The 27388-nt window shown below is 38.6% G+C and overlaps 1 protein-coding gene across 1 annotated transcript; it reads right to left on the bottom strand.

Annotated features, from left to right (window-relative positions):
- Positions 1-6943: 6943 nt before the first annotated feature.
- On the bottom strand, positions 6944-14912 carry tbx22 (T-box transcription factor 22; the record flags this gene model as incomplete). Its single annotated transcript, XM_084133711.1, has 8 exons — positions 14813-14912; positions 14543-14702; positions 12894-12995; positions 12481-12655; positions 12200-12367; positions 10720-10778; positions 8253-8338; positions 6944-7452 (listed from the first exon to the last, which is right to left on the bottom strand). The coding sequence occupies exons 1-8, from the start codon at positions 14901-14903 to the stop codon at positions 6944-6946; spliced, it is 1350 nt and encodes a 449-aa protein (XP_083989837.1). The 5' UTR covers positions 14904-14912.
- Between the last annotated feature and the right edge of the window lie 12476 nt (positions 14913-27388).

Here is a 27388-nt window from a genome sequence, read left to right as displayed (position 1 = left end):
GGAAATTTTACTCCTGGAAAAAGATTATCAAAGAAATGGTTCTTCAGACACATATCAATCTTTAGGCCAGAAAAAAACTCCAATACAATACATTAGATACCTACAAAATTGAAAGAACTATTTTAAGAACTAAACAGAGGTATTATGAATTGGGAGAGAAAGCACATAAAATCTTGTCCTGGCAACTGAAGGCAGAGGAAAACACTAGGAGTATTAATGCCAGTCAAACTGAAGCAGGCTCTATCTCATATAACCCAACAGAAATAAATGATACATTTAAAATCTTCTATTTAAATTTGTACAAATCAGAATTGCCCAGCGATTTGACCAGTATTGACAATTTTCTGTCTAAAATTGAATTACAAAAAAAATTAGTGAAGAAGACCAAAACATTTTTGACTTTCCTTTCACTCAGACATAAATTACAAAAGCCCTAAATTCACTTCAGTCTATAAATCCCCAGGAGAGGACGGTGCCAACCTTCAATAGGCTGGAATGGCCTTATTTATTTAAGGTATTAACTAAATTTGGTTTTGGACAAGTATTTATTAACTGGGTGAGAACCCTATATCATAAACCCAAAGCAAAGATTACAGACTGTCCCCAAGTCTGTTTGCCTTAGCCATTGAGCCTTTGGCAGAGGCAATCAGAAGGGATCCTGATATAAAGGGCTTTAAGGTTGGTCAGACAACCCATAAAATGAACTTATTAGCTGATGATGTTCTCTTATATCTAACAGACCCCTCTCACTCTCTCGACTACATGATTTATTGGACACCTATGGTACTGTCTCAGGATATAAGGTAAACTATGATAAAAGTGAAATAATTCCATTAACAACATTCAACTACTCTGCATGTCAAAGTGCATCTGCGTTCAAATGGGCCCCAACTGGAATAAAATATCTTGGTATAGTTGTGGACAATAACTTAAAAAATCTTTATAGATTGAATTATAGTTCACTACTTAACAAAATTGAGTAAGATCTACACAGATGGATTAGCCTCCCCATCACTTTGATCGGAAGGATTAATTGCATTAAAATTAACATTTTGCCGAGATTGCAGTACCTCTTTCAATCACTGCCTATTCCATTACCCCAAACCTTTTTTTAAACTCTTAATAAAAATGTAAGACAGTTCATTTGGAATAATAAGGTACCAAGAATATCTTTGGAGAAATTGACGTGGGAAGTCAGGGGGACTTCAACTACCCAATTTAAAAAAAATATTACTTTGCAGCCCAAATGCGATTTATTTTGTCTCTGTTTGAGAATGACACAACTCCATCCTGGGTTCATATTGCATTTTATTCATTGAAAGACAATTTTTTTAGTGAGTTTGTTTACAAATACAACTACCAAATCAGTCAAAAAAGACTGATAACCCAATTTTGTTACATCTCATTAAACTTTGGTATGATGTACATAAGACCATTGGCAAGGAGATAGGACTTTCACCTAAATCACCTTTAAAGCAAAACAAACTGATCCCTATGACTGTAAACAACAAGATCCTGGAAGCGTGGCATCATAATGGGATTCGTAAATTGGAGGACTGTTATGAGAACGGACTTTTCATGACTTTTGAACAATTAAGAGGAAAATATAACTTGCTTAACAATACTTTCTTTTGTTACCTTCAACTGCGGTCATTTCTGAGAAGCACTTTGAACGACACTATGGCTTTACGCAGACTCACTGAAATGGAAAAATTGATGCATGATAGTGGACTTAGACTTAAATATCACAATTGAAGTCCAACTTTGGTCAGAGTTGTGTAAAGACAGTTTATCTGCCACTATTAATGCACGGCACAGGCTTGTTCACTATAATTTCCTTCATCAGCTGTATTTGACTCCAGAGAAAATTCACAAGTTTAAGCCTGATCTACCTGATGCATGTTTCCGATGTGCTGCAGATGTGGGCTCTTTCCTACACTGCACTTGGTTGTGTGTGAAGATGAGAGATTTCTGGATTTACTTTTGTGATGTCTTGGCTAAGATTACTCAAATTTCATTACCTGTTGACCCAGAATTTTGCTTGCTGGGGAACTTTATGAAAATCAATAAACCACTTCACAAATTTCAAATATTTTTTTTGGAAATAGCCCTGGCAGTGTCCAGAAAGTGTATTGCTGTCACATGGAAGTCTGATTCCCTTCTATCTATAACTAAATGGTATTTAGAAATGAGAACTGTGTCCCTTTAGAAAAAATAACATATATCCTTAGAAAGAGATAGAACACCTTTATTAAAATTTGGCAGCCCTATCTAGATTATGTGGATAATGTGATATTGGAATGTGACTGACCTCGAAACATTGTACACCTACTTTAAAATAATGGAGCATCCTTTTGGGGAGGGGGGATGGGGGTATGTTTGTTTGTGTTTGTTCTTGTTCTTGTAAAATGAAAACTGAAAATAAAGTATTCCAGAAAAAAAGAAAGATTGAACTAATAAGAGAAAGAATTGTACACAGCAAAATCCCCAGTGTTAAATTAACACTCCTCGGTGTACATATAGGTCCAACTACAGGGTGTTAAAAGTTAACACTGAAGCAGTGTTGAAGTTAATGAGATAATTAAGTGATTAATTAAGTGATAATTGGCCATTAGTGGTGACACCTAATGTTAATAAGAATCATTGAAGGAAAGAGAAACAGAAAAATAACAGAAAAAAGAGAAACACAAGAACTACTGACTTTGAGCCTTTACACATTATTGCACTTATTATTACCAGTTTGACTTTATTTCTGTCATACATCTAAAAAAGTTCTTGAGATTCAACAGAAGTTTAGACGGTAATGTTTTATTTCACCATTATGGTGGTCATAATGATGGTCATTAAAGGTGACTTTAAAAATATGATATTAATCATATTATGTTTTTATCAGTTGAGAAACATTGCGATACTGATGCCAGGTGTGTTCTCAATGGAGATGGAGATGATTATACATGCTTTTATTTTCTCCCACCTTGATTATTGTAATTCTCTTTTTACTTGTCTTCGTAATTCATCCCTGAAACGATTACAAGTGGTTCAAAATGCTGGCGCCAAGCTTTTAACTAAGTCATCAAAGAGATCAAACCTAACACCAATTTTAATTTCTTTACATTGGCTCCCAGTCAAATAAAAAATTTAAATTTAAATTCTTCTGGTTGTGTTTAGAGCATTGCATGGTCAGGCTCCTGTTTATATAAAAGAGTTGTTGCAACCTAATAACTGCAACAGGAATCTATTATAGAAGGCTGAGGAGATGCAGATGTTGATCCACTGAAGGTCCCTAGTTGCTTGGCACCGGTAGAGACTTGAAGACATCGGACAACAACATCAAGCTGCGCTAGAGCTGGCAGGTATTTTGTTCCAGAAGACCTGAATAACGCAGCATAACCATGAGCTATGAGGTATGAATACATTGATAAGGTATATGCTTGATTGAAATAATAACTCTACACTTAAACTGATAGAGTGTGTCTGAGTCCCAAAAAGTGCTAAAAAGACTATTCCATAGTTTAGGAACCAAAAAGAAAAGGAAATACCGGTACCTCCTTTTGAGGATTTTGATATTCTAGGAAGTGCATAAATTTCTTTATTTATGTGTATTTGAAGCTTGTTCTTTCACAAGAAATTCCCACTGAAGCACTCTCTTGGATATGTAATTGTCTCACCCTTTTCATCTGGTTTTGCATCCTTAAATGATGCCTGCTTTGTGTAAATTCCATGCAGATTCAAGAAATGTGCTCACATTTCTAACATAATTTTACAATGCAAAAAATCTTAATGGTTCATTGACATGACATTGCTCAGCATAGCATGTATCTGTCTAAGCACATGCAACAGCTACATCCGCCTATGTGTGTGTCAGCTCGTGGTGTGTGAGAGGGGTAAAAACACACATATGGAAAGATCCTTGGCAGGTTGCAGTTAGTCACACTCCTGCGTCTCTAATTGAATTACCGTTGACAGCGCACCACAGGCCAGGCTGTGGACTCTAAACACTCAACGAACGAGGTGGGAGGGGGCATGTGCCCTGAAATCAATTACCTGCACAAGCGGACGGGGCAATCGAGACATGCTGAACACATCCTGCATGTCAGGTTTCAGACTGACGGCAACATCTGCAGACACCTGACTGGACTGACCTCACAGAGGCACTTCAAAGTGGAGCAGCCACAGAGCGCCTCTAAATCACCTGTTTGGCTCGGCCACCTGATCCTGAGGCCTAAAGTCTTCCAGGGACAGGGACGTGGATCGGATGGATCAAATGGATAAATGTCACATACAGGAAGTTTACAGGGCCACAGACCAAAGATGTGCACGGGGGTGGTTAAAGTGGACAAAATCACTGCCGCTTTTCCCTCTTGGGCTCAGGCGTCCATCAGCAGAAAATAATTTGGTAACACTTTATTTCGATAGTCCACTTTGGACATTCTACTACCTATAAGTAACTTTGCAGCAACATGTCAACTAATTGTTATTAGAGTATTAGTAGACTGTCTGCTTAATATTTGCTAACACTTTATTTTGTTGGTCCCCCAACAGACATTCTACTGACAATAAGTAACTTGGCAACTACAAGTCAACTTATTCTCCTAACCCAAACCCTAACACCCAACCCTAACCTAACAGTCTACTGACAGTCTACTACAGTCTAGTAATACTCTAATGAGAGTTAGTTGGCATGTAGTTAAAAAGTTACTTATAGTTAGTAGAATGTCTAAAGTGGACTATTGAAATAAAGTGTAACCAATCATTTCATTTACATATACTCATTTTGCAGACAAACAGTACTCTCTACACTGTACAACACTACATTTGCCTGCACAGTACTGTTCAATCCAGGATAGACCTTAAAGACTCCCACAACATCATATTACAGTTCAATCAATGTAGTAGCATATCTACTCAATTACTGACAATATATTTAGACTGTATAGCCAGAGGAGAACATGGCCCCCTGGTGTAGCCTGGTTTCTACCGAGATTTGTTTTTCCCCCTCCATTATTCAACACCATATTTTTCATTCCTTGCCACAATTGCCTTTGGCTTGAACACTATAGGGACAAAATCAAGTCAACTCTCTAAAGTCACCTTTATTTATATAGTGCTTAGTACAAAACAGATTGTTTCAAAGCAGCTTTACAGTGATAAAGATATATAGTTACAAGGTGCTGCCATGAATTTGAATAAACATCATTTAAAATGCTTAGGGGTGGGCAAAATGAATTATACATTTATAAATAAATGATAAAATAATAAAATCTCAGCTGCTTGATTGCTTATATTGTTGTAAAATGTAAACTATATTATCACCCAGCTATATATTTAAAGTTGGATATAATATAGAATGATGCTATTCATATTCTATATTATAATTTCTTCTATAAATAAATCAATTTGGATTACTGTGTATATGTTACAAGTTTGGTTTCATTTTTCCCTGTTCCCGTTTTCCCTGTGTTCCCGATCATTATTAGTTTCCATGGTTTCTGATAAGTCACGCTCCTGTTTCTGTTCATTAATTGTAGCTCACTCCGTGTATCTAAGCTCTTAGTTACCTTGGTTCTGTGTTCAGTCTTGTTTTTGTTTTGGTGAGGTTGTGTATTATTACTCCTGAGATTTCCTGTTCCTGTTGGGATTTAATTTATTGATTAAAGACTGTTTTGTTGTATTTCATGCCTTGTGAAATTATTGCAACCACCGTTTGCTGAGAGTATAACACCGTTTCTAATATTTTTCACATAGTAGAATAGTTGAAAGACACAAGTGAACAAGGTGATCCACCCTAAAGAGCTTAAGTCCAGCACACCTGATGACAAGGAGGGCTACAAAACAATGGCAATTTAATCTAGATTTAAACTGACAGTGTGTGTCTGCATCCTGAACAATTATAGGAAGGCAGTTCAAGGGTTAGAGAGCTAAACAGAAAAAGGAACTTTTTTATTTAATTATTTTTATTTTTATTATATAAAAAAAAATACCACCCACAGTTGATTTTGACATCAACTGGCCAGAATTTTGAGACGGCAATGAACATGAATCATGAAGCAAAACATTGCTCGTTTAAAGGGGTATCCCACCTCAGTAGCACCACAAGTGTTTTGCAATACATCAACACAATAAGTACTGTATATATATATTGTCTTATGTAAGTACATACAGTAGTAGTTAAACCTGATAAAAAGTGTCTAGATTCATAAACATTTGTACCTCTTTAAAGTTGTTAATACAAAAGTGATTAATTTTTCAAATGCTGTTAATATTTTAGTGTCTGCAAATGCGAATAAATGTACGTGAGCTCAAGAGATCATTTTGCATTGGCCCTCTCTAGGGCCCGGTTTACACCTGGTATTAAGATGCATTTCAGTCGATCGGATCACACGCAGACGACGGTAAATACATATGTAAACAGGGTTTAAAATGTTTGCGCACTTTTGACCACTTCCATAGGTAGTCGAAAATGCATTCGACCGGATTGCTTTCATATTGTAAACGCTCATGTGGTCGACTGCGCTCGAACAACCACAAAAGATGGCCTACTCTCCACCTACTGACCTAACTGTGTAAACATTATGGGATGCACACAAGCCAGACGGGATTTAAACTTTGTCGGCTGAAAACACAAGTTTGGTTTGAAGATAAGTATCATACCAAGCACAATGTTCTCTCACAATTCCTGTTCTGAACAACGTTCGGCTGGTCTTGCGTCTGTCAGAGCACAAACAAAAGCTGCTGCTCTCCGTATGTTTTTCAATTGTCTCATTTACTCACCCACCCATAGACCCTCTCCTCGAAGAAATCAGGACAGAAGTGGTTGAAAGTGTACAAAAGAGACGTAAATGGACATGTGTTTCCTTCGTCTACTTATGATCCGATCATCAAAAACGCATCTTAATACCAGGTGTAAATAGGGCCTAGAATATGTGTTTTGACAGGTTTGAAGTCAGGGACAGTAACAGTTTGAGGAAATCATGGGCATTTGGTAAACAGGGCTCTCACTGTGAGCCAGTTTTAGATGATGAGCAACAGTAGAGTATTGGCGCCTCATGGGGAAACTGTAGCTGTATGGTGACACAAAGGCTGATGCCATATTGTCATTTTCAGCTTGATAGTGTCCGGAGGTCCATCCAGCTGAAATGTTGGGGATAGATCGCACAGAAGTACTTGTGGTGGTTGAATCATTGAGCCAGTAACTCCTAAAGATATCTCCTTTCTTTTTATTAGTCATGAAGGAGAGGTCTACCATGGGTCGCAATCCAATGTAACTACTGAGTTTGCCCAGGCAAATGTTGCAGTAGGCCCTGTATGTTTGAAAACTGTTTGAAGGGAGTATCTTGCAGCATTGAGGGCTTGTGAACGTGATGGGATGGGCTGCTTGAGCAAAGGAGCTGGGCAGGAAGGATGTCATTGATGAGGTGATGTCAAAGCTCGCTGAAGATCCATAACATCTGCCTGCAGTGAACAAAATAAATAAAATAAATTAAAATTAGTTAGCTGTAGTGTGTCAGTATGAAATATCAGTTTACATTTCTAAATATTACTTTTGCCATTAATTGAAATAATCCAGTGAGACTTTTAATTGCGAGAACATCTCAGAGATGCTTGAAGCCTACCAGCAAAGCTACCTGATAAACTATGTACAAAAGTTGTTTTAATCAAAAAGGGTGGTCACACTAAATATTCATGTGATTTAGTTAATACAAGTTAACTGACAAATAAAATCTATTTCTGACATTATTTTTGAAAGCATGCTCACTTTACAGCCTTTTTACCCAAATGTCTAAAACTTTTCACAGTACTATAGCTTTGCAGGAAAGTTTCTTCAAGCATCTTGGAGATGTTCCCGCAGTTCTTCTGGATTTAGTCTGTCTCCGTTTTTTTCTGTTTCTTCATGTAATCACAGACAGACTCGATGATGGTGATTTCAGATCATACCAGCTGTTGTCAGACTCCTTCTGCATAAAAAATCTCACTGGATTATTACAAATAATGGCAAAAGGAATGTTTGGAAATGTAAACTGATATTTCCTACTGACACACTATAGCAAAATATATAAATAACTGTCTTAAAACCATTTTATTTAGGTGCCTAAGACTTTTGCACAATAGTGTATATATATATATGATGGCTCTTGATTAAACCACTTTAGGTAATGAACATTTTAGCTGTCAAAACTTTTCACCATTACTGGGGAAAAAAAACATTTAAACTGAAATAAAATAATTAAATATTCTGAATTATAAATGCTAACCTTGTAGCTCCATAGCAAAAGGTTTGAAATCGAGGTTAAAGGGACTGTGCCATGAGTACGACTCCAGAATCCCACCCAGCACGCCCCTAAAATGCATTGTAGAAGAATGAGAAGGTGAGAATTCAGATATCTGAAAATCATAAAATACCGCTATTATAATGTCTTTATTTTAGATTATTCTGCTAATGTAATAACCTCAAGGTAATATATAGATTTGCAAATATACAGTGCACAGCATAAACGAGTACACCCTGACAAGATTTCTCAGAAAAACATCCATTTCGCTTTTAAATTAATACTTTCTATGGGATTCTATACAATGATATATTTGTTCAAATCTGGTTTATTGGTTTTAAATTAGATTAGTTAATACCAAAATTGGAACTATTCTAACAAAATAATTTAAGATCATCAAGCAAAAATTGGTAAACCCCAATGCGTTAGGAGAAAAAATAAAATGATCATTAACAGGAATTCACCAGCAGATGCGTCTAATCAATCCTCACACAGGTGGCCACAGGATGATTGACCATTAAGAGTTTCTAAGGGAGAAAATCCACTCCCATATAATGCTGACAAAATGGCACCACATGGTAAAGAAATGTCACAAGACTTGAGAAAGAAAATTATTTCTTTGCACAAAAAAGGTCAAGGTTATAAGAAAATTAGTAAAGCATTGCTAATAAGTTTGAATACTGTCGCAAAAGTGATCCAAAAATTAAAAAAGGATGGACTTGTGGGAAGCTCTCTGAGACATCCAGGCCATAAACGGAACACCTTGTCAAGAGCGTTTTGTGATGAGAGAAGTTGAAGAAAATCGCCATGAAAGTTCAGCACAGTTGGGTTCCAAACTGTATGGTGTCGCAAAGGTAAGGAGTCCAATAAAAAAATGCATGGTACCAGCAGTAAAGCATGGTGGTGGCAGTGTTCATGAGTGGGGTTGCATGAGTGCTGGAGGAGTCGGGGAGTTGCATTTCATAGATGGGATCATGAGAAGATGCTACCATCACTCTGTGCTCAATGTCACCGGGCACTCTTTCAACACTATAATGACCCAACACATACATCTAAGGTCACTGGTTCATTTCTGAGGAAGAGCAGGGTAAAAGTGATTCAGTGGCCAAGCATGTCACAAGACCTGAACCTGAACCTAATAGAACACAATTCTGAAAAGACAAGTTGAATCCCTCCAGCATCCAGGATCTGAAAGAACTCATTCTTCAAGAATGGAGAAAGATAGATGTAGCTGTATATAGTCAACTTTTTCATTCAATGTCTAGAAGAATTGGTGCTGTTCTTAAAAATCAATAAGGCCATACAAAATATTAGATTTAAAGTCTGCGTGAACTGGAAGTTGCAAATGACTTTTCTCCAGTGTTGTGACATATTTCCCAGTGAAACGGAATATTGAACAGAGGGCAGGGGTTTACTCTAGCTCTCCTCCTCTCCATCTCTCACTCATAGCAGACTAACGGTTTGAGGGGAGTGGTTAAGCGTTTCCCAACCCAAGCCGTCAAACCTACATCATCAGCCATTCCAGACCGGAAGTAACTTTTCAGACTTTGATTAAAGATTACGACAGCAAACAATTTTTTTCTGTGTATTAAAGCTGCAGTCGGCAAGTCTGGCAGCTTGAGTCGACTCTCATGCCCCTCCCCCACTACCAGTGAGCACCCTCCCATCGAGGTCGTGCTCGTCAGTGGGTGTGTACCTGATTTTCTGTGAACGCGTCCGTCTCTTCAGCATCGATCAACACCATGGACTCGGAGGTAGGCTGCCCTGGCTAATCTACCCATAGATAGCAATAACCGAGGAATTGTTAGTAGTTTTTCTCTCCGCCATCACGCTTCGTACAATCTTCAGTGCATGTGATATTGTAACGTGCGCGAGTGAGAGGGGATCTGTGGCGTGTGCACGACCTGTGATTGACAGTCAGATCTCACACCCCCCTGCGCTGATTGGACCCGATGATCCGGGAGCGGTGGATTTTTGCAAAACAAATAACACGCTCCAGGTGGAGTTAGAAGCTAGGGTTTTTTCTAAAACCACCTTATTTATGTTGTTCTGTCGGATTATAGTGTCGATTTCACTGAATATGATCAAAAAAATGTTGCCGACGGCAGCTTTAACTTGCACGGATTAATTTTTCACCACAAGACTAGTAATATGCGCTAACAAAGTAAATAGGGTCAATTTTGATTTCAGTTGGACTTTAATTGACTTCGTTGTAGGGTGTAATCATGTATGTTTTTTTTTTTTTTTTTCTTATGCTAAAGATGTTAGGTGACCACACTGTTATGTTAATAAAAATTCATGTTTAATAAAACAGTTTTATAAAAATGCAGCAAATTGGTCTCATATTCATTGAGAAATGGATAAAAATCTTGATTTTCAAAGGGGGTGTACTCATTTATGCTGTGCACTGTATGTGATATCAATAGTTTCTACAAATAATAAAATCCATTACCCATTTCGTTCCCTGAAGCCCTTGGCAAAAGGATTTCTGTCAATCTTCAGTTTTGTTATCTTTAAAGGTACCAGAAAAAAAACAAACATAATTAGTCACTTTGGCAACAAACGCAGATATATATATATATATATATATATATATATATATATATATATAGACCATTAATTTTTACAGTGCTTAACAAGTAAACCCAATTGAAATCAGTCACTGAAATATAAATACAACAATCCTTTGATGAAAAGTTGTCTGTCCTGTGGTTTCTTGTTTTTAGAACAAAGAGTGTAAATAACTCCCAAATGCTTCTGTGTAATTGCATCTGGGAAAATTTTGTTTTAATATAATGTGCTTCAATCTGAATGATCTTACATAGCATTACAGGTTCCAGAGTTTTTAGTATTTGTAGAATGCAAAGTGTAAAAGAATGCAAAGGAAAACATAGAACTTGTGTTTGTAGCAATTAATTACTGTATTGGTATCATTCTAATTATAATATGGGTGAGGTTTTTGCTATATGTGTTTAACCTAAATGCACCCACAAGGATAGTAAAACTATCAACTACATTCAACAGTCCCCACAAGTAAAACAGGTTAATAAACATACATACTGTTTTAATTAAAATCTAAAACTGCTCACTAGTTTTTGAAAGAGTTAGGTTTAGGGATAGGGAATAGAAAAAACAATTAGCTCAATATAAAAAAAATGGTAGAGTATGGTCTGCTAATAGTAAATTAATGTCAGATTTTTACAACTCATGTATATGGACAGATGAAATCTGTTGATTCAACACACTCATGGCGATTTGTAACTATTTAGCATTTTGGTGACTTGGTGGCGAATTTACCAGTCAAAAGTTTGGAAACATTAAGGTAGTCATAAAAGTAGTCTCTTAATCTCACCAGGGCTGCATTTATTTGATCAAAAATACAGTAGAAATAGTAATGCTGTGAAATATTATAACAATTTAAATGATTATTTAAATGTTTCTTTTGTAATATATTTTAAAATGTTATTCCTGTGATGAAACCTCCATGAAAAAAAAAAAAAAAAAGATAATTTCTTATTATTATCAATGTTGAAAACAGTTTTAACGGCTTTATTTATTTATGTATTATTTTAAATCATGATACACTACCATTCAAAAGTTTGGGGTAAGTAAAATGTAAAAGAAAAAATAAAGAAATTAATACTTTTATTTAGCAAAGGCACATTAAATTGATAAAAAAAGACAGTAAAGACATTTATGAAATTAAGAAATATTATAAAAAGTTATATTTATAATAAATTCTGTTCTTTTAGACTTTTTATACATCAAAGAAACCTAAAAAAACAAAAACAACTCAAATTTCAGTGTAATCCCAGACTTCTGGACTCGACTTTCCTACATAAATGCAGAACCATATGAAGCTAATCATTTCACGTTCTGCTCTCAATTTATATTAATCCAAGATAAAACAGAGAGCTGTTGAGATACATTACCTGTTGGTTTTGGTAGGCAGTGACAGTGGTGAACTGAGTCTCAGGGAAGGAGAAGGTGTACACACCCTCCGCTGGCAGTGATAGTAGAGTCTGGGACACGCATTCAAGAGGACTATGCAGAATAACGTGTATGCGTGGCTTGTACTTATGCATGGACTTCAGGATTATCTGAATTTCAAATGACATTGGACACATTTTGTATTTAGATTTAAGCGTAATTGTCAATTGATTTATGTTGTAGTGTAGAATTAGGCTAGTCATGTGAAAGAAAGGGAACTCACATGGCCTTTGTCATCCATCTCATTGTTGGTGAGTTTGACACGATCAAAGCTAATCCCCTGTCTCATCCAGTTCTCTCCTGAACACGGTGAGTCCGGGTGGACATACAGATGAGGGGAGAGGCATGAATGATCTGTGTTTCCAGCCACCATCCACTGAGAGCTGTGGTACACATACCTAACATAGAAGATAACAACAATATCTTTGATTCATTTTAAGTATTATTCCTTCTAATCAATACATGATTTAATCATTTGAAGCGAGTGTATATAATTTAATAATTCATCATATACCTCATCTGTATCATCTGTATCAATCTTTTACCCTTCACGTCATTTTCATTTATGTTATTTTGACCTTCATGTTTAGTTTTTTTTATTAATTATTTCAGACTGCAGGACAGACCACAGTATACCTGTATCTCTTTGAGTCCACAGGCATGATGTCCATGGCAATGGAGTATTGCTGCAAGGGATCCAGATTGTGCACATTGACTCGGACAGAGGGGAACATTCTCCTGAGTAGATTTCAGATACACAGTCAACACTGACATTATAAAATCATTACAGCTGTTTGGCTAGTTACAGATGAAAATACTGAATAGTCTAATACAGTTTGCAAAGATATAGTTAATGTAGGTCAAAATAAAGGCTACAAAGGCTACACAAACTACAAAACTTTTGCCCCTTTTTGCATTCTGGATAAGTTGACTCTAGAAGCTGAAAGACAGACAGGCTGTAGATTTTTTTGGTATCACGTGGTGTATGAAGAGCACTTTTTTTTTTTAGCTTCAGAGTATGAGTTTATTCAGTCATTGACCATCAAAAGACTAGTACAGAGCCCCTAAAGGAACATGGTGAAGAAAAATTAAATGGTATAAAAAATTATTTGGAAATGCTTTCGCGTTCTCTCGCAAATGTTTAGTGTTAAACCGAGAAACATTGCATTCGCTTTGCATTGCATTCGCTCAATGTTTGCATTCCCCCAATAAACTTTGTGTTCACTCGAAAAGAACACAAAAGTTTTGGCGAGAGAACGCAAAGTTTCTCGGGGGAATGCAAACATTTTGCGAGAGAACGCCAAAGCATTACCTTACTATTTTTCCTTCCATCTCACATTCTTTTTCCACCATCATGTCCCCTTAGGAGCTCCATAGACTGGAATACACTACATGACTTAAAATCTGAACAGATTTAAAAAAACTAAGCCTAATACACTTGCTGATTTTATAACTGATTAGGTTTCAGAGAAAAACGGGGCATCATATACAAAACAGATGAGAATAACACTACCAGTCATTTAAGTCATTTTAAACAATAAACCCACACGAAAACACACACCTCTTTGTGTGTTGCCTTTGGCTTGCTCAGTTGGGGATATTTGGGGATATTTAATTTAATTAATCAATCAACAATACTATTGATCAGCATTACCAAACGTGGACGTTTTCCACTAGAAACAAACATTGATGTATTATTTTAATTTAATACTGTGAAGCTGCTTTGATACAATCTGTATTGTGAAAAGCACTATATAAATAAACTTGACTTGACTTGACTTGACTTTGCTTGGATATATTGTGTAACTTAATAGTGTGGTGTGTGAACTTCAGCCATGTAGGTTATGATGCCCAGTTTTTCTCTACCACAAAGCCAGCAAGTCTACAATGCCTAGCGATTTAAAAACTGTTCAGATTTTAAAAGTTGTATAGTGTAGCCTATTCCAGCCATAACTACTAATATTAAAGATAAACACACTTGATATCAACATAATAAGTAGACTATCTAATCTTACCACTTAGCCCTACACACTCACAAGATTTCAAAGTTGTATGTTTTACTTGCCTTTTTTTTTTAAGGTGTGTGACCCTGTGTTTTACAGCACCAAAACATAACATAAACCAGGGTGAAACCACCGGTTTGGTTCTAATTAGTCACAAACTAATTTTGCTGTAATATAACTGTCGCTGTAATATACTGATTTGCTGTCAGGTTAAATTGTCATTGATTTTAGAACTATAATAATAGTATTATAATAATATAATAATAACATATTGCCATCTACCTCCCAACTTTTGTGATGATCATCTCTGTGCCGATCTCGTGAAATTTCTTCCACAGGTCAGATCCTTGAAGATCTACCCGAACTTCTCTCGCAGCTTCAGATTCGGTCCCTGCAGGTTTTCTTAGCTTCACGCTTTTTTTCTTCCTGTTGTTTCGCTGATCTTCACAATTAATCAAAACAAGATTACACAAATGGTAGCCTAATACAAATAAGTAAAACTGTCAAACAATGCTAAAATGTTTCCCCCTCCTTCACAAATGATCCACTAACCCTGTGGGTCGATGAAAGTTCTTCTCGGTGTATCTCTGTCATATTCCAAGACATACTGCAATTTCTCATTCTTCATATTGTCCACCTTCATCTTTTTGCAACTTTTTCCTGAAGCATCCACAGAAATCGCGTGAGCGCGCGTGCTGATTCCCTGCATTCTGACAAGAGCTCAAATGACACGAGAGTCTTTCAGCGTCAGTCTGTCAGCAGAATCCATCGTCAGTCGTTATCGATGGATCAAAACATTCTCTCCTCTCTCTTGTTCGCTGTCCTCTAAGCGCGTTCGTGTTCACATTTCACCTCTTTATTTCTCATCCTTTTAAGTCCAACTCTTCATTTGCCTATGGGAAAGGAGATGCTCTTGTTCTCAAACTTACATACACCAATGGGATCTCAGAGGAGGACTTGAGTAACTCCCTGTCCCAGTACGATAAGCAACAGTTGTTGTTGTTTTTGTTTTAAGAGATGTCATGCAAAACTCCAACCTGTGTGGATATAAAATGGCCCTCCTAAGAACAGTGTGCATTTACTTTTTAATTGTAACATATTAAGATATGTTTAGCATGTGCAGGATGATGATGCATAATGCAATTTTTCTTCCTGCAGCAAAAACAAATGTGAATACCTGGCATGTTTAACAACCATAGCATTTTATGGATGGTTATGTCAGAGTATCACATTATGACAAGTGTTATTTAGATTTTTAGCTCACATTTTATACAATTTATCATGCAAAGTGTTGAAAAGAAAAAAGACAGAGGATAAAGAATAATTAAAAGTAAAAAAAAAATATTTTAAAAAAGTAACTGAAGAGGACTAAAATACAGATTAAATATGCACAACTGGCTCAATGACAAATGAAAGGAGGACACAGTGAAATCTGAGCAGTTGCATAAATTAAACTTTTATTAATTAACATAAATAAAATAATCTGTAAAACAAAAAAACAACATGGTTACAGTCAAAAACAATTAACAAAAAGAACTTAAACTAAGACCAAACAAAATCAAACAAAAACAGGTGATGGAAAACGTACTCGGTTACTCACGTAACCTCGGTTCCCTGAGAATAATGGGAACGAGTATTGCGTCGCTAGACGCTATGGGAAAACTCTTTTTCTCGAGAATATTGAGCCTTTATTTTAAAATGCAGTGCAGCTGCACAGCCAGCACAGTGCAGAGCTATAAGCGTGCTGATTGGCTGGGCTGCGGGAACTGCACTAACCTATGGTGAGGCGGCGTGGCTGCATGAACCTATCAGGGCACGTCCCACCACCAGCGAGCTGAGCCCGCCAAAATGGCCAAAATGAGCTACTGACTATATAAGCGGTCTATTTCGCCAGAGACATCAGGTTAATTAGACTGAAGCAACAATACCTGGAAGTGAAGCTTAATAGCATGGCCGTCTATGCAATACTCGTTCCCGTTATTCTCAGGGAACCGAGGTTACGTAAGAAACCGAGTACGTTCCCTTTCGAAAACGGTTCACTCGTATTGCGTCGCTAAACGCTATGGGAACCCAATTCAATCACGCCATGCTATTTTAGCTGACGACTTCGCTCTGAACCCCCGCCTGAAGCTGCAAGGCCTGAGGCTTAGAGTAGAACTTTAAGTCAGAAGTCCAACGGATGTCGGATGGACAGATGTCAGAGCCCACAGAAGGGATACCTAGTGGTTTGGGCTCTTTAGAGGCCAACACCCACTTAGATAGAAAGGACTCATGCCTGCAGAGCCGGCACCTCCAAGTTGTAAAACCTCACAAATGTGGACGGCGAAGACCAGCCGGCTGCCGCACAAATGTCTTCAATTGGTACACCACTGGACCATGCCCATGAAGAGGCCAAGCCTCTTGTGGAATGAGCCCTGATGGGGCAGAGTAGACTTAATTAGTCTTAATTAGGCAGATAGCGAAATGACCTGGGCTCTGAACGGAGTTGAGAGCACCTTGGGTACATAGCCATGTCTCGGTCTGAGGACGACTTTGGAGTCGTTGGGCCCAAACTCAAGGCAGAAAGAGCCCAGGCCACTCACTTGACCGATGCTAGGGCTAGCAGGAGTGCGGTCTTGAGCGAAAGTGGCTTTAAGTCAGCTGACTGAACCGGCTCAAAAGAGTCAAGTCAAGAGTTGAGAGCGCTGCAGAGGCGGAAGTAGGGGGCACGCCATGACTTCGTCAGTTCGTCATGAACTTCAGGGAAGAACGGCGAGTTGAATTCATCGAGGTGGCTTCTAGTGGGCTCTTCCGGAGAAGACCAGTCGAGGCCGAGCTCTTCGACGGCCCTGCCGAGAACGTGGAGAAGCTCGGTGTCTGTGCTTGCCCTGGCGCCACTTTTGCTAGACTGAGACGGGGTCAATGACTGAGCCTGACCAATCCTCGCCTTCAGAGGCCGCCAATGACAGGCTGTCATTGTGGAGGTCTTCCTCCGATCCACCAAACGAGACGAGGCCGGCCGCATCAAAGAAGGGGCGCTGGTCTGCTTTGGTGAAGAGCACCGGCGAAATCTCTCTCTGTGGAGAGAGTGAGGCACAGAGACGAGGCACAGAGCTCACTCGTCTCTGTGCGCTCGTGTGTCCTCTGACCCCGCCGTTTCTTCCTCTGAGATTCCTGGGAGGCGGGAAAGGGGAGGGCGCGAGGGGCAGGGTCGCTATCTAAAAAGAAAGCTAGCCGCGAACGCAGAGAGGAGAGCGGCATGTTCTCGCAATGAGAACAGCCGCCCTGTGTGAGTGCAGTTTCTGCATGGTTTTTGCCCAGGTAGGAAACGCACTCACGGTGCTCATCTGTGAGATGCAGAGGGGCTCTGCATGTGACACAGTCTTGCTGCTCTTTTAGAAAAAACATTTGCCTTTTAGGCGGATTCGCTCGTTAAAAGGATACTTCGCCGGATAGCCACAGGGAAATGGTGAATCAGCAGATGACGGCGTCGAGTCAGAGGCCACCGTCCGCTGAACTGCTGCTGCATATTCGCTGCGTTCTGCTGCTGGGCTCATTCGACAGCGAGAAGGCTTTCAAAGCTGGAGAAGATCAGCAAAGAGGTGAGTCGTCGCTGAAGGAGAATAAATCTGATGTCTATGGCGAAATGGACCTCTTATATAGTCAGTAGCTCTGCCCATTTTGGGGGATTCAGCTTGCTGGTGGCGGGACGTGCCGTGATAGGTTCGCGTAGCCTCGCCATAGGTTTGTGCAGTTCCCACAGCCCAGCCAATCAGCACACTTATAGCTCTGCACTGTGTTGGCTGTGCGGCTGCAATAAAGGCTTCAGTATTCTCGAGAAAAGGAGTTTTCCCATAGCGTCTAACGATGCAATACAAGTGAACCATTTTCGAAAAGGAACTCACTCTCCACACTTACAAAAACAAAGCTTTATAGAGGGAAGAACAGGTGAACTGAGTTCTGCTGACACTGGCCTCCTAGCCACATTCAATGGCCGGCCGTAGCAGTCAGAGCAGGAGACCCGTTAATGTCTTGTTTTATAGGGGATGTTAACAACCTGTTTTCACAGACAGGGCTTAGATTAAGTCAGGATTAGGCCTTAGTTCAATTAGGACATTTAAGTAGCTTTTATAAATGTGCCTTAGAAAAAAAAGCATTACTGGTGTGCATTTTAAGACAAAATAATTGCAGTGCAGTGACATATTTTAAGGTATGTCAAATTGCTTTCAGTTAAAACACATTCTTGCATAGGCTAGGCTTAAAAGTGCACTGTGTAAATTTTAGCGGCATCTAGTGGTGAGGTTGCAAATTGCAACCAACAGAAGTTACAGTGGCTGACAGGAAAAGACGTCGTCTGAGACAGCAGAGAGTAGCCAATTAAGCAATGAGGTTTCTTTACAAAGTTAAATTAAGAAATTAGATTTACTTTATTATTCAGTAAAACAATATGTTATTGCAAATATTATTGTTACTTGTTCATCATTGTGTCAGTGTTTTATTCGCTGACTTTAGCTATATCTCTTCTTTGCACGAAGAACAACATAGTGATGAAACGCGTTTGTCTGTTTAGGGCCACTGTAGAAACATGTCGGCGCATTTCAATGTAAGGGGACCCGCCGTGTATGTAGATAGAAATGGCTCATTCTAAGGTAATAAAAACATAACGGTTCATTATGTAAGGTATTTATACACCACTGAAAACATAGTCATATATATGATATTGTATTTCTGTCATCAGATCCTCCTAAATATTACACAATTCATTAAATCTTAAAAAGTAGTGATATAAGCATATTTCTCTGAGATCAAATTTGTAAAAAAAAAACATTTACACGGATCCGTGGAAACAACTAAAACGCTGTATTACACATGCCAGGAAAGTAATTGGCAATGTCACTATGTAAAAAAGAAAGTGCTAAGTGCCCGTGCACATGCGCGCATGCCTATAGACTTAAACTCACTAATACGCATGTGCATGCCGTCACTGTTTTCACAGATTCACATTTTTGAAGTTTACACAGAGATGATAAAGGTATCAAAAACTTGCACTTTGAAACCTATTCTATTCTCAGGCCACCAAAATGTATTAAAAGTTTTCTGTTTTCAGGGTGTACATGTAAGCACCAACTTAAGCGGCAACTTAAGTAAGTTAATAACTAATGATTTTTTTTTAGAACGGAAATGAGTCAATCAAAAACTTAATTAAGCTGGACAATGACTTTCTTCTAGAGCTGCTGTACAGCCAAAACAATCTTTGTTGAATCATTGCTGATGTTGTCTTGATGAGAGAGAACCAGTGGTGATTGGAAAGACAAGGCCGCAGCCTGGCACAAACGTAGGGGTCCTTTGAAGACTTCCAGCATCATCTTCACACTCAGAATCAGCCCTGATCTTGATTTTATACCCTTAAGAGGTGAGTGAGCCAATAAGGAGTTGTTCTTTGGGTGTGTGATGTATTAAATGCTTACAATTTTGCATTTGAGATTATTGAGATTCCGAAGCAGTAGTGCTAGGAATGTTGGGAATGTTTGGGCGCGCAGTTTGTTGAAGTAAAGAAAAAAGTTGTTGCTAAAAGACAGACATGCCGTCTTACATGTGTTATTTTAAATAGATACAGTACATCACAGAAAAATTGGCAACGAGGACAATGTTTTGTTCAAATTATGGCGCTTATTGGAACCAAAACCATAAGCGCAAGCTGAGTCTTGGTCGGCTTATACTGAACAGCTATTATCACTGTAAAGCTGCTTTGAAACAATACAGTATGTAGGTGACTTGACTTAACTTGACTTGAGAAGGAGCGTCTGGAAATAAAACGTACTCCGTAATTAGAATGATGAAGTCAGTACACTGAGGTATGTAAGTACATAAAAGTCAACATGATCTCTACAAGCATAATAAGGCTTCAACACGTTTATGTGACACACTCTAGTCTTCTTTATCCGGTCTGGGGTATTAATCAAATAATTAACATCAGAAATCTGATGAGCAATAAGTCTTACAAACTTAGCTTGAAATGTTGATCCGATAATAGGCAACAAGGTCACCTGGTTGGAAAGAACACATCTCTGTATGATGATCAAAAAGCTTTACTCAGACATGCTTTTGCCAATTGACAAGCTTCAAAAATTCTTCGAAAATCACTAACATATGTCAAGACATTCTTTGGTGGGTCAAACTTTTCCCAATCAGAAGCCAAAACTGCCAGTGGGCCTCACACATTGTGACCAAGAATAAACTCGTTCAGATTGAAATCGCTACTCTCCTGGGCACCTTCCTGGCCTGCCATTAATAACCAGGGTAGGCCAGTCTCCCCATCTTTTTTTGATGTGACGTGTAGCCAAGTATGGTGTCCCAAACTCATGTGCTCTGCATGTCACCCATCCAAGTGCACACACACACACAGCAGTTAGTATTCAACCCGGAACACACATTGTGGGTAAGGAGAGAGGAAGATAGAGTTGTTCATTCACTCCCCCCACCTATATTTTCCTGCCGGTACTGAGACTTGAACCTGCAACCTTCGGGTTACAAGTCCAACACTCTAACCATCAGGCCCCATTTACAGATGAGTATCATTTGAGTATAATATGATCTCAGTAAAGACATAAAATGATTGGTGGATGTAGGCATGATAAGCACTGAAGAGATTATGCTTAATGTGAAGTTGTTTCAATACTTGACCAAACAAATTAGAAGTGAAATTACTCCCTTGATTGGACTGAATAATTTGTGGTATTCCAAACTCTGAAGTTACTTGTGTGAGCGCTTTCACGACCAACACAACATTTGTTAATTTTCTTGTGGTGTTTTTCTAAGGTGTTTAAATATTGCTGGCTCACTTTGGCTGAATGTTTTAGACAAAGTGGACCAGTGGGATTCAGGTACAGTGAGTGACCTTTGAACTTCAGTAATTATACTCAAGTTCATGAAATAAATTAACATTCACTGTTTATTTTATAGTTGACATGTATAATCTACTTTTTTAGAAAACAGAAATGAGTGTGCCATTAGGAAATTTTAAGTCAGAGATGGAAGGAAGTATAGAAATAGCAAAAAATAAGACGAGGCAATAAGTTCAAGGAGGAACAAAATGTAGATGCAGAATATAACGCTTTAAATTATGGACACAATTTAAGTTAATTTAAAGTGTTTAGAGAAAACAGACAGAAAAAAAGTTTTAGAAATAAAGTTATTGTCCAGCTAAATTTATTGATTGATTCATTTCCGTTGCAAAGATCATTAGTTATTAACTTAGGGGCCGCTAACACAACCCCGTTCCAACAGAAAACCCTTAATGCGCTCCGGCCCGCTCATCCGCACAACAACAGTGCCGGGTGGCTCGAGAACGCAAACCTTGAAACAGGTTCCAAGGTGCAAGCATTGAAAAATGTTGAAAAACTTCATCATCTCTGCATAAGCCTCAAAAACGTGAATCTGCGAAAACGCTGACGGCGTGCACATGCGTATTACGTGTTCAGTCTATAGGTATGTGCATTTGAATATAAATGTGCACAGGCGTGTCTTTCTTTACAAATTTACCTCACCAAATTACTTGTCTGGCCTTAAAAATTCATAATACAGAATTTTTTGTCGCCTCCACGTATCCATGTGAACTGGAATCATTTTGACAAGGTTTTATCTGTACTGAGGTAAAGGGAAGGGAAGGAGGCCTTCACAGGGGAGAGACTAGTTGACACTTCAGGACTGCGTTGTCGGCGTGTCCAGGCGTAGGTCCTTCATCAGATCTGGATACGGCTTGGATACGGTGGACTGCGGTAAACCTCGGGATAAACAGAGACTAATATTTTAGTGTAGACACCATCCTTCTTATAATGCAACGAGTACATCAGGATTTATGGGAAGTGTTCCCGGTTCCGGCTGACCTAATCTATGCATCTTAACATTGAATTATAGAAGTTGATAATGTGTTATGTGTATGCTAGGCCAAAGAGATGTGTTTTTAGTCTACATTTAAACTGAGTGTGTCTGCTTCCCGGACAATGTTAGGAAGACTGTTCCAGAGTTTTGGTGCTAAATAGGAAAAGGATCTACCACCAGCAGTTGATTTTGATATTCTAGGTATTATCAACTGGCCAGAATTTTGAGATTGCAATAGACGTGAAGGATTATAATGCGTTAAGTACTGCAGAGCTAAACCATTAGAGCTTTGTAAGTAATCAGCAATATTTTAAAATGTATACGATGTTTAATAAGGAGCCAATGCAGTGTTGACAACAGGGCTAATATGGTCATACTTCCTGGTTCTGGTAAGAACTATAGCTGCTGCGTTTTGGACCAGCTGTAGTTTGTTTATTATGTGTGCAGTGTTGTTTAAATGTGTTGCATGTCTTGTGGTCCCATTTTTAATATGTTGTAGAGTTAATTTTCATCTATATTCTAATTTCTGAATATTCTGATTTTCAGATTTGATCAAATTTAATGTCAACACAACATGTTCTCTCGATTGTTTAGAATTGTACACATGCATTGAGTGAACTGATGGATTTTACACATCATAGCCTAGGCTATATGCTTTTGGGTTTGTTAAATATGTTGTGGAATATGTTTCAAAAGCATATATAAAAGGGAATATATAAATGTGGAATATATAAAAAGGGACCATCAAAATAAAGTGTTACCAAAAACGCCTACGAAAATTTCGGACTCAGTGTACAAGGACCTTAAGTCTAAATCAGAAAATTCTAAACTATATAACTAAATAATGTTACTATTGAAAATCAGAATACTGATGGATTCATTCATCATGACTAATATTCAATAGTGGTCTGTCTGGTCTCAGACTTTCTGTCTCAAACCCCACTCAGTGTGTTCTCCTGGTACAGTTTATGTAATGGCACTAGGGGGCAGTGAATGGCTGTTTCAAAATATTCAAAAATATATAGATATACAAGTAAAATAGATTACACCATTCACAATGGTTCATGGGCTTTTTGAAAGGTACACAAAAAAGCTACACAAAAGAATGTTATTCGTATTATTCGTTCTGTGCTTCTGAGCAGTCTCTTGGAAATCCTAGGACAGAACAACATTTATTTGTTACACCAACCATTGCCTAAATCCCAATCCAGGTGTTTAGAATTTCATCAAAAGGCAACCTACTCTTATACTATAGTAGTCTATACTTATACTTTCCACAAAAAAGTGGGGAAAAAGTTACTTTCTAAGTAAATAACCAAGAAAATAGTTTATTATGAAACACACAATACTTTACAGAGTGATGAGGAATAATAGACAGACATGAGGGTCAAACCAAACCCACACAAACCAATGAAGAATAGTAAACTATTACTACTAGGTAGGACATCTAGTGGCGAACATATGGAGCTACAGGTCCACATTCTCAAAACTAAATTTCACATTGATTGATTTATTGATTGATAGATAAAGATTTTATAGTCATTTAATAGAGTTTATTTTATTTTTATTTTTTTGTACAGAGATTAAGCATTTTAAAGCATTTTTTTTTTCCAGTTTGCTTAAATTATCTAGATGTTGTTGTAGCAGACATTTTAACACATGACTAACACATTTAGTAAAAGTTTTATTTTATTCGCTTTGGTACTATTTTCACAAGTAAGGTGTACATTTTTTAAAACTCTTAGTACTAATATCACAACAGAACAAACATTTCAGCATATTTTCAATTGTGTTAGTACAATACACAAAATCACAAAGTATCCTTTTCACTATACAATAGAACTGTATCCAGTATATAAACATTCCATTCACAGTAACTGCCTATATATATATATATATAGAGAGAGAGAGAGAGAGAGAGAGAGAGAGAGAGAGAGAGAGAGAGAGAGAGAGAGAGAGAGAGAGAGAGAGAGAGAGATTTCTGAACATAGAGCAGGATAGAGTACAAGGGAGAGGAAACAGTCTGTACAAGACTGTATACAGTAACATCAGATTGACCAGAGATGCATCAATAGAAGGGAGACAGATGGCATCAAATCCTCATGGCTGGGTCATACTTCATCACACCTTTTGATAACACACTAGATATATAACATTATGGATTAAATTACATAAGTTAGGTAATGTAAGTGTATTTTCTAATGTGGCAATTGTAGCCTGTATTACTGTAATTAATGTAGCAACAAGGGTGATTTGAAACATGTATCTTGCATTGTTTGCTATTAAATGCTATTAAATGAACTGATTGTTAAAAGTACTAAATTGAAAGGAGAACATTTGGTTTGATCACCGAAACACAACAGTATGATCTTATTACATATTACAATAATCTTGTGTTTGAATCAATGATTATGTGGACTGAAAATATAACTGAATGAAATAACTACATTAAAGCATTAAATCAGGTTTTGAAAGAATGACTAGCTGTGTTACAAGTGTGATAATTTTGGATTTTTGTATTAAGAGTTTTGAAAATGTACACCTTGTGAAAATCAAGCATAGCATTAGTTCTGGCAGGTCACGTTTCAAGCTTGCATCAACTGACTCTCAGTTGATCCACGTCTACCTATAGGAATACGACGCCTATCACAGCATCCATATATATACAGTTAGCTCCTTCATTATCAGCAGCTATCGCGTTTCTCAGGAGCTAATTACCCTCCTCCATCCCCAGCTCCGTCTCTCATCCAGTCAGGATTTGGCATTCTGATTCCCTTTTGATTCAGACTAAATTCTCCTTTCTTGTCTGAGATCCACCTCCCCTATAATTTCTACACACAATCACTCTCTTTTCAGTAGTTTCATCTTCAGTCTTTTTCTCTTTGAAATCCATCCAGGCTAGTTTTGCCTTTGCTGATGGTGGAAATGCATTTGGAGTTTTCCTCCAAATGCGAAATTTCTTGTTTTTCTTCATCTTCACGTCACTTCATCTGACTTGTACAGTATGTTGCATGTCTCCACCATGCACATTTTATAGTTGAATGGTTTTGTCTTTATCTACTTTTTTGTTTATTTACTCCCTTTCCTCCAGGTAGACACTCTTGCTTCACCTCAACAGGTAGGGTGTGATGCTGAGGTGCCTCCTCCCAGCGAACAAAAATATGTTCCCTTTTGAGGGAACTCGCGCTGCATCAATGACGCTTTGGGAACGCCTCTGCTTGATTGCGTCTTAAGCATGTGTGTCAGCTAGCCCAATGGCGAGACGGAACATCACAGACGGGTGACGTCAAGACCAGGAAAGGATAAAAGCACATCTGGAATGACCGGCATTAGCTTCTGTGCCTAAGCAAGCGCTCTGTGTTCATCCTGTCCTATTTATTGTTGTATTTCCCTATATTTTGCTGTACACATTTACAAGAAAAGAATGTTGAATAAACAGACATTCAAGTGGTGTGCTTCTCCCTGCCCTTGTTTCCTCGCAGGTGGGGATACACATGAGGATACGTTATGTGTTTGGGAGCAGATCGTGCTTTGTCAGCCTTCGAGGGAGCTGACAGCGACCATTGTGATAAGTTGGCCCTTCGCACGCTCTGCTCCCACCTGTCACTCTTTGAGGAGAGTGTTCAGATTCGCATTCCTCACGGTTCTGGTCCTGCTGCTGCCGAGGCAGGACGAAAGCTGAGATTGTGAGGTTTGCAAATGGATCTCTTGAAAGGGGTTAGAGATGGATGCTGCCCTTTCTCTGCCTTTACCCGCTTTCTTCCGCCCAAGAGGAGAGCCCGGTGCTTCAGCTCTCCGGCTCTGAAGGAGATCTAAAAGACACATTTCCTGAGGTTTGCTTTTGGGGACGAAGCATACCAGTATCGGGTTCTTCCCTTCGGCCAAGCTCTGTCACCCCACACATTCACGAAATGCGTGGATGCAGCTCTGGCTCCGCTCAGACTGCAAGGAATTCACATTCTGAATTATATAGACGACTGGCTTATTCTAGCAGAGTCGGAGCAGATGGTGGTTCGGCATTGAGATGTTATTTTCTCGCTCACATGCAAAAGTTGGGGTTGAGACTGAATGCCAAGAAAAGTGTGCTTTCTCCAGTTCAGAGGACCACTTTTCTTGGTGTGGGATTCAGTAACGATGCAGGCTGTCCTATTGCCTGCTCGTGTTGCTGCAATCCTCACAGTCGTAAAAGAGATGAAGCTAGGCCAGTCACTTACTGTGAAACATTTTCAAAGACTGTTGGGTTTGATAGCAGCTGTGTCCAACGTGATACCTTTTGGCCTTCTGTACATGAGACCCTTGCAGTGGTGGCTCAAAACCAAGGGGTTTTCCCCCCGAGGGGGAACCCAATTCCTATGATCAAGATTACACGCAGGTGTCCCCCCTTGGTTATATGGAGGAAACCTTGGTTCTTGTCCCAGTGTTAGGAGCTCATCGTCATTGCGTCACGCTTACGACAGATGCTTCTCTCACAGGCTGGGGCGCGGTAATAGGAGGCCGCTCAGCTCAGGGTCTTTGGAGGAGTCATCATCTCTCTTGGCACATAAATTGCCTGGAGATTATGGCTGTCTTCATGGCATGGAAGCACTTCCTCCCAGACCTAAGAGGCGATCATGTGCTTGTCTGCACAGACAACACATCAGTGGTCTCTCACATAAATCACCAGGGGGGTCTGTGTTTGCATCTACTATGCAAACTGGCGCACCAGATCCTCCTGTGGTCCCTAGGGAAGATGCTGTCTCTGAGAGCGGTATACATTCCCTGGTACCAGAATGTAGGAGCACACATCCTGTCGAGATAAAGGAAAGGAGCGAAAAATAAAGCTTCAAGCCCAGAAGTTTCCAAGCAGCACAGCAGTAATGACTTCATGACTTTTCTTCACTTATAAGGTTGATAATATCAGGGAGAAAATTATAACTATGCAAGTGAACGTCTACTACAGTATCACATCAGGCAGTGCATTGTAGTCTCCCTAAGGAAAAATTCAATTCATGCATTGCTATAGGAGAGGAAGAATTTTCTAAACTCGTTAAATCATCTAAATCGACAACATGTATTTTAGACCCTATACCGACTAAGCTACTGAAAGAAATGCTTCCAGAGGTCATAGATCCTCTTCTTAATATCATTAATTAATCTTTGTCATTAGGATACGTACCAAAAACTTTTAAGCTGGCTATGATTAAACCGCTTGTTAAAAAACGCAACTTGATCCTACAGAATTAGTCAATTACAGGCCGATCTCAAATCTACCTTTTCTGTCAAAGATAC

The sequence above is a fragment of the Abramis brama genome (genome assembly GCF_963993115.1).
Source record: "Abramis brama genome assembly, chromosome: 13".
NCBI lineage: Eukaryota > Metazoa > Chordata > Actinopteri > Cypriniformes > Leuciscidae > Abramis > Abramis brama.
The sequence above is the reverse complement of the archived record's forward strand: the minus strand, read 5'-3'. Positions and strand labels throughout refer to the sequence as shown.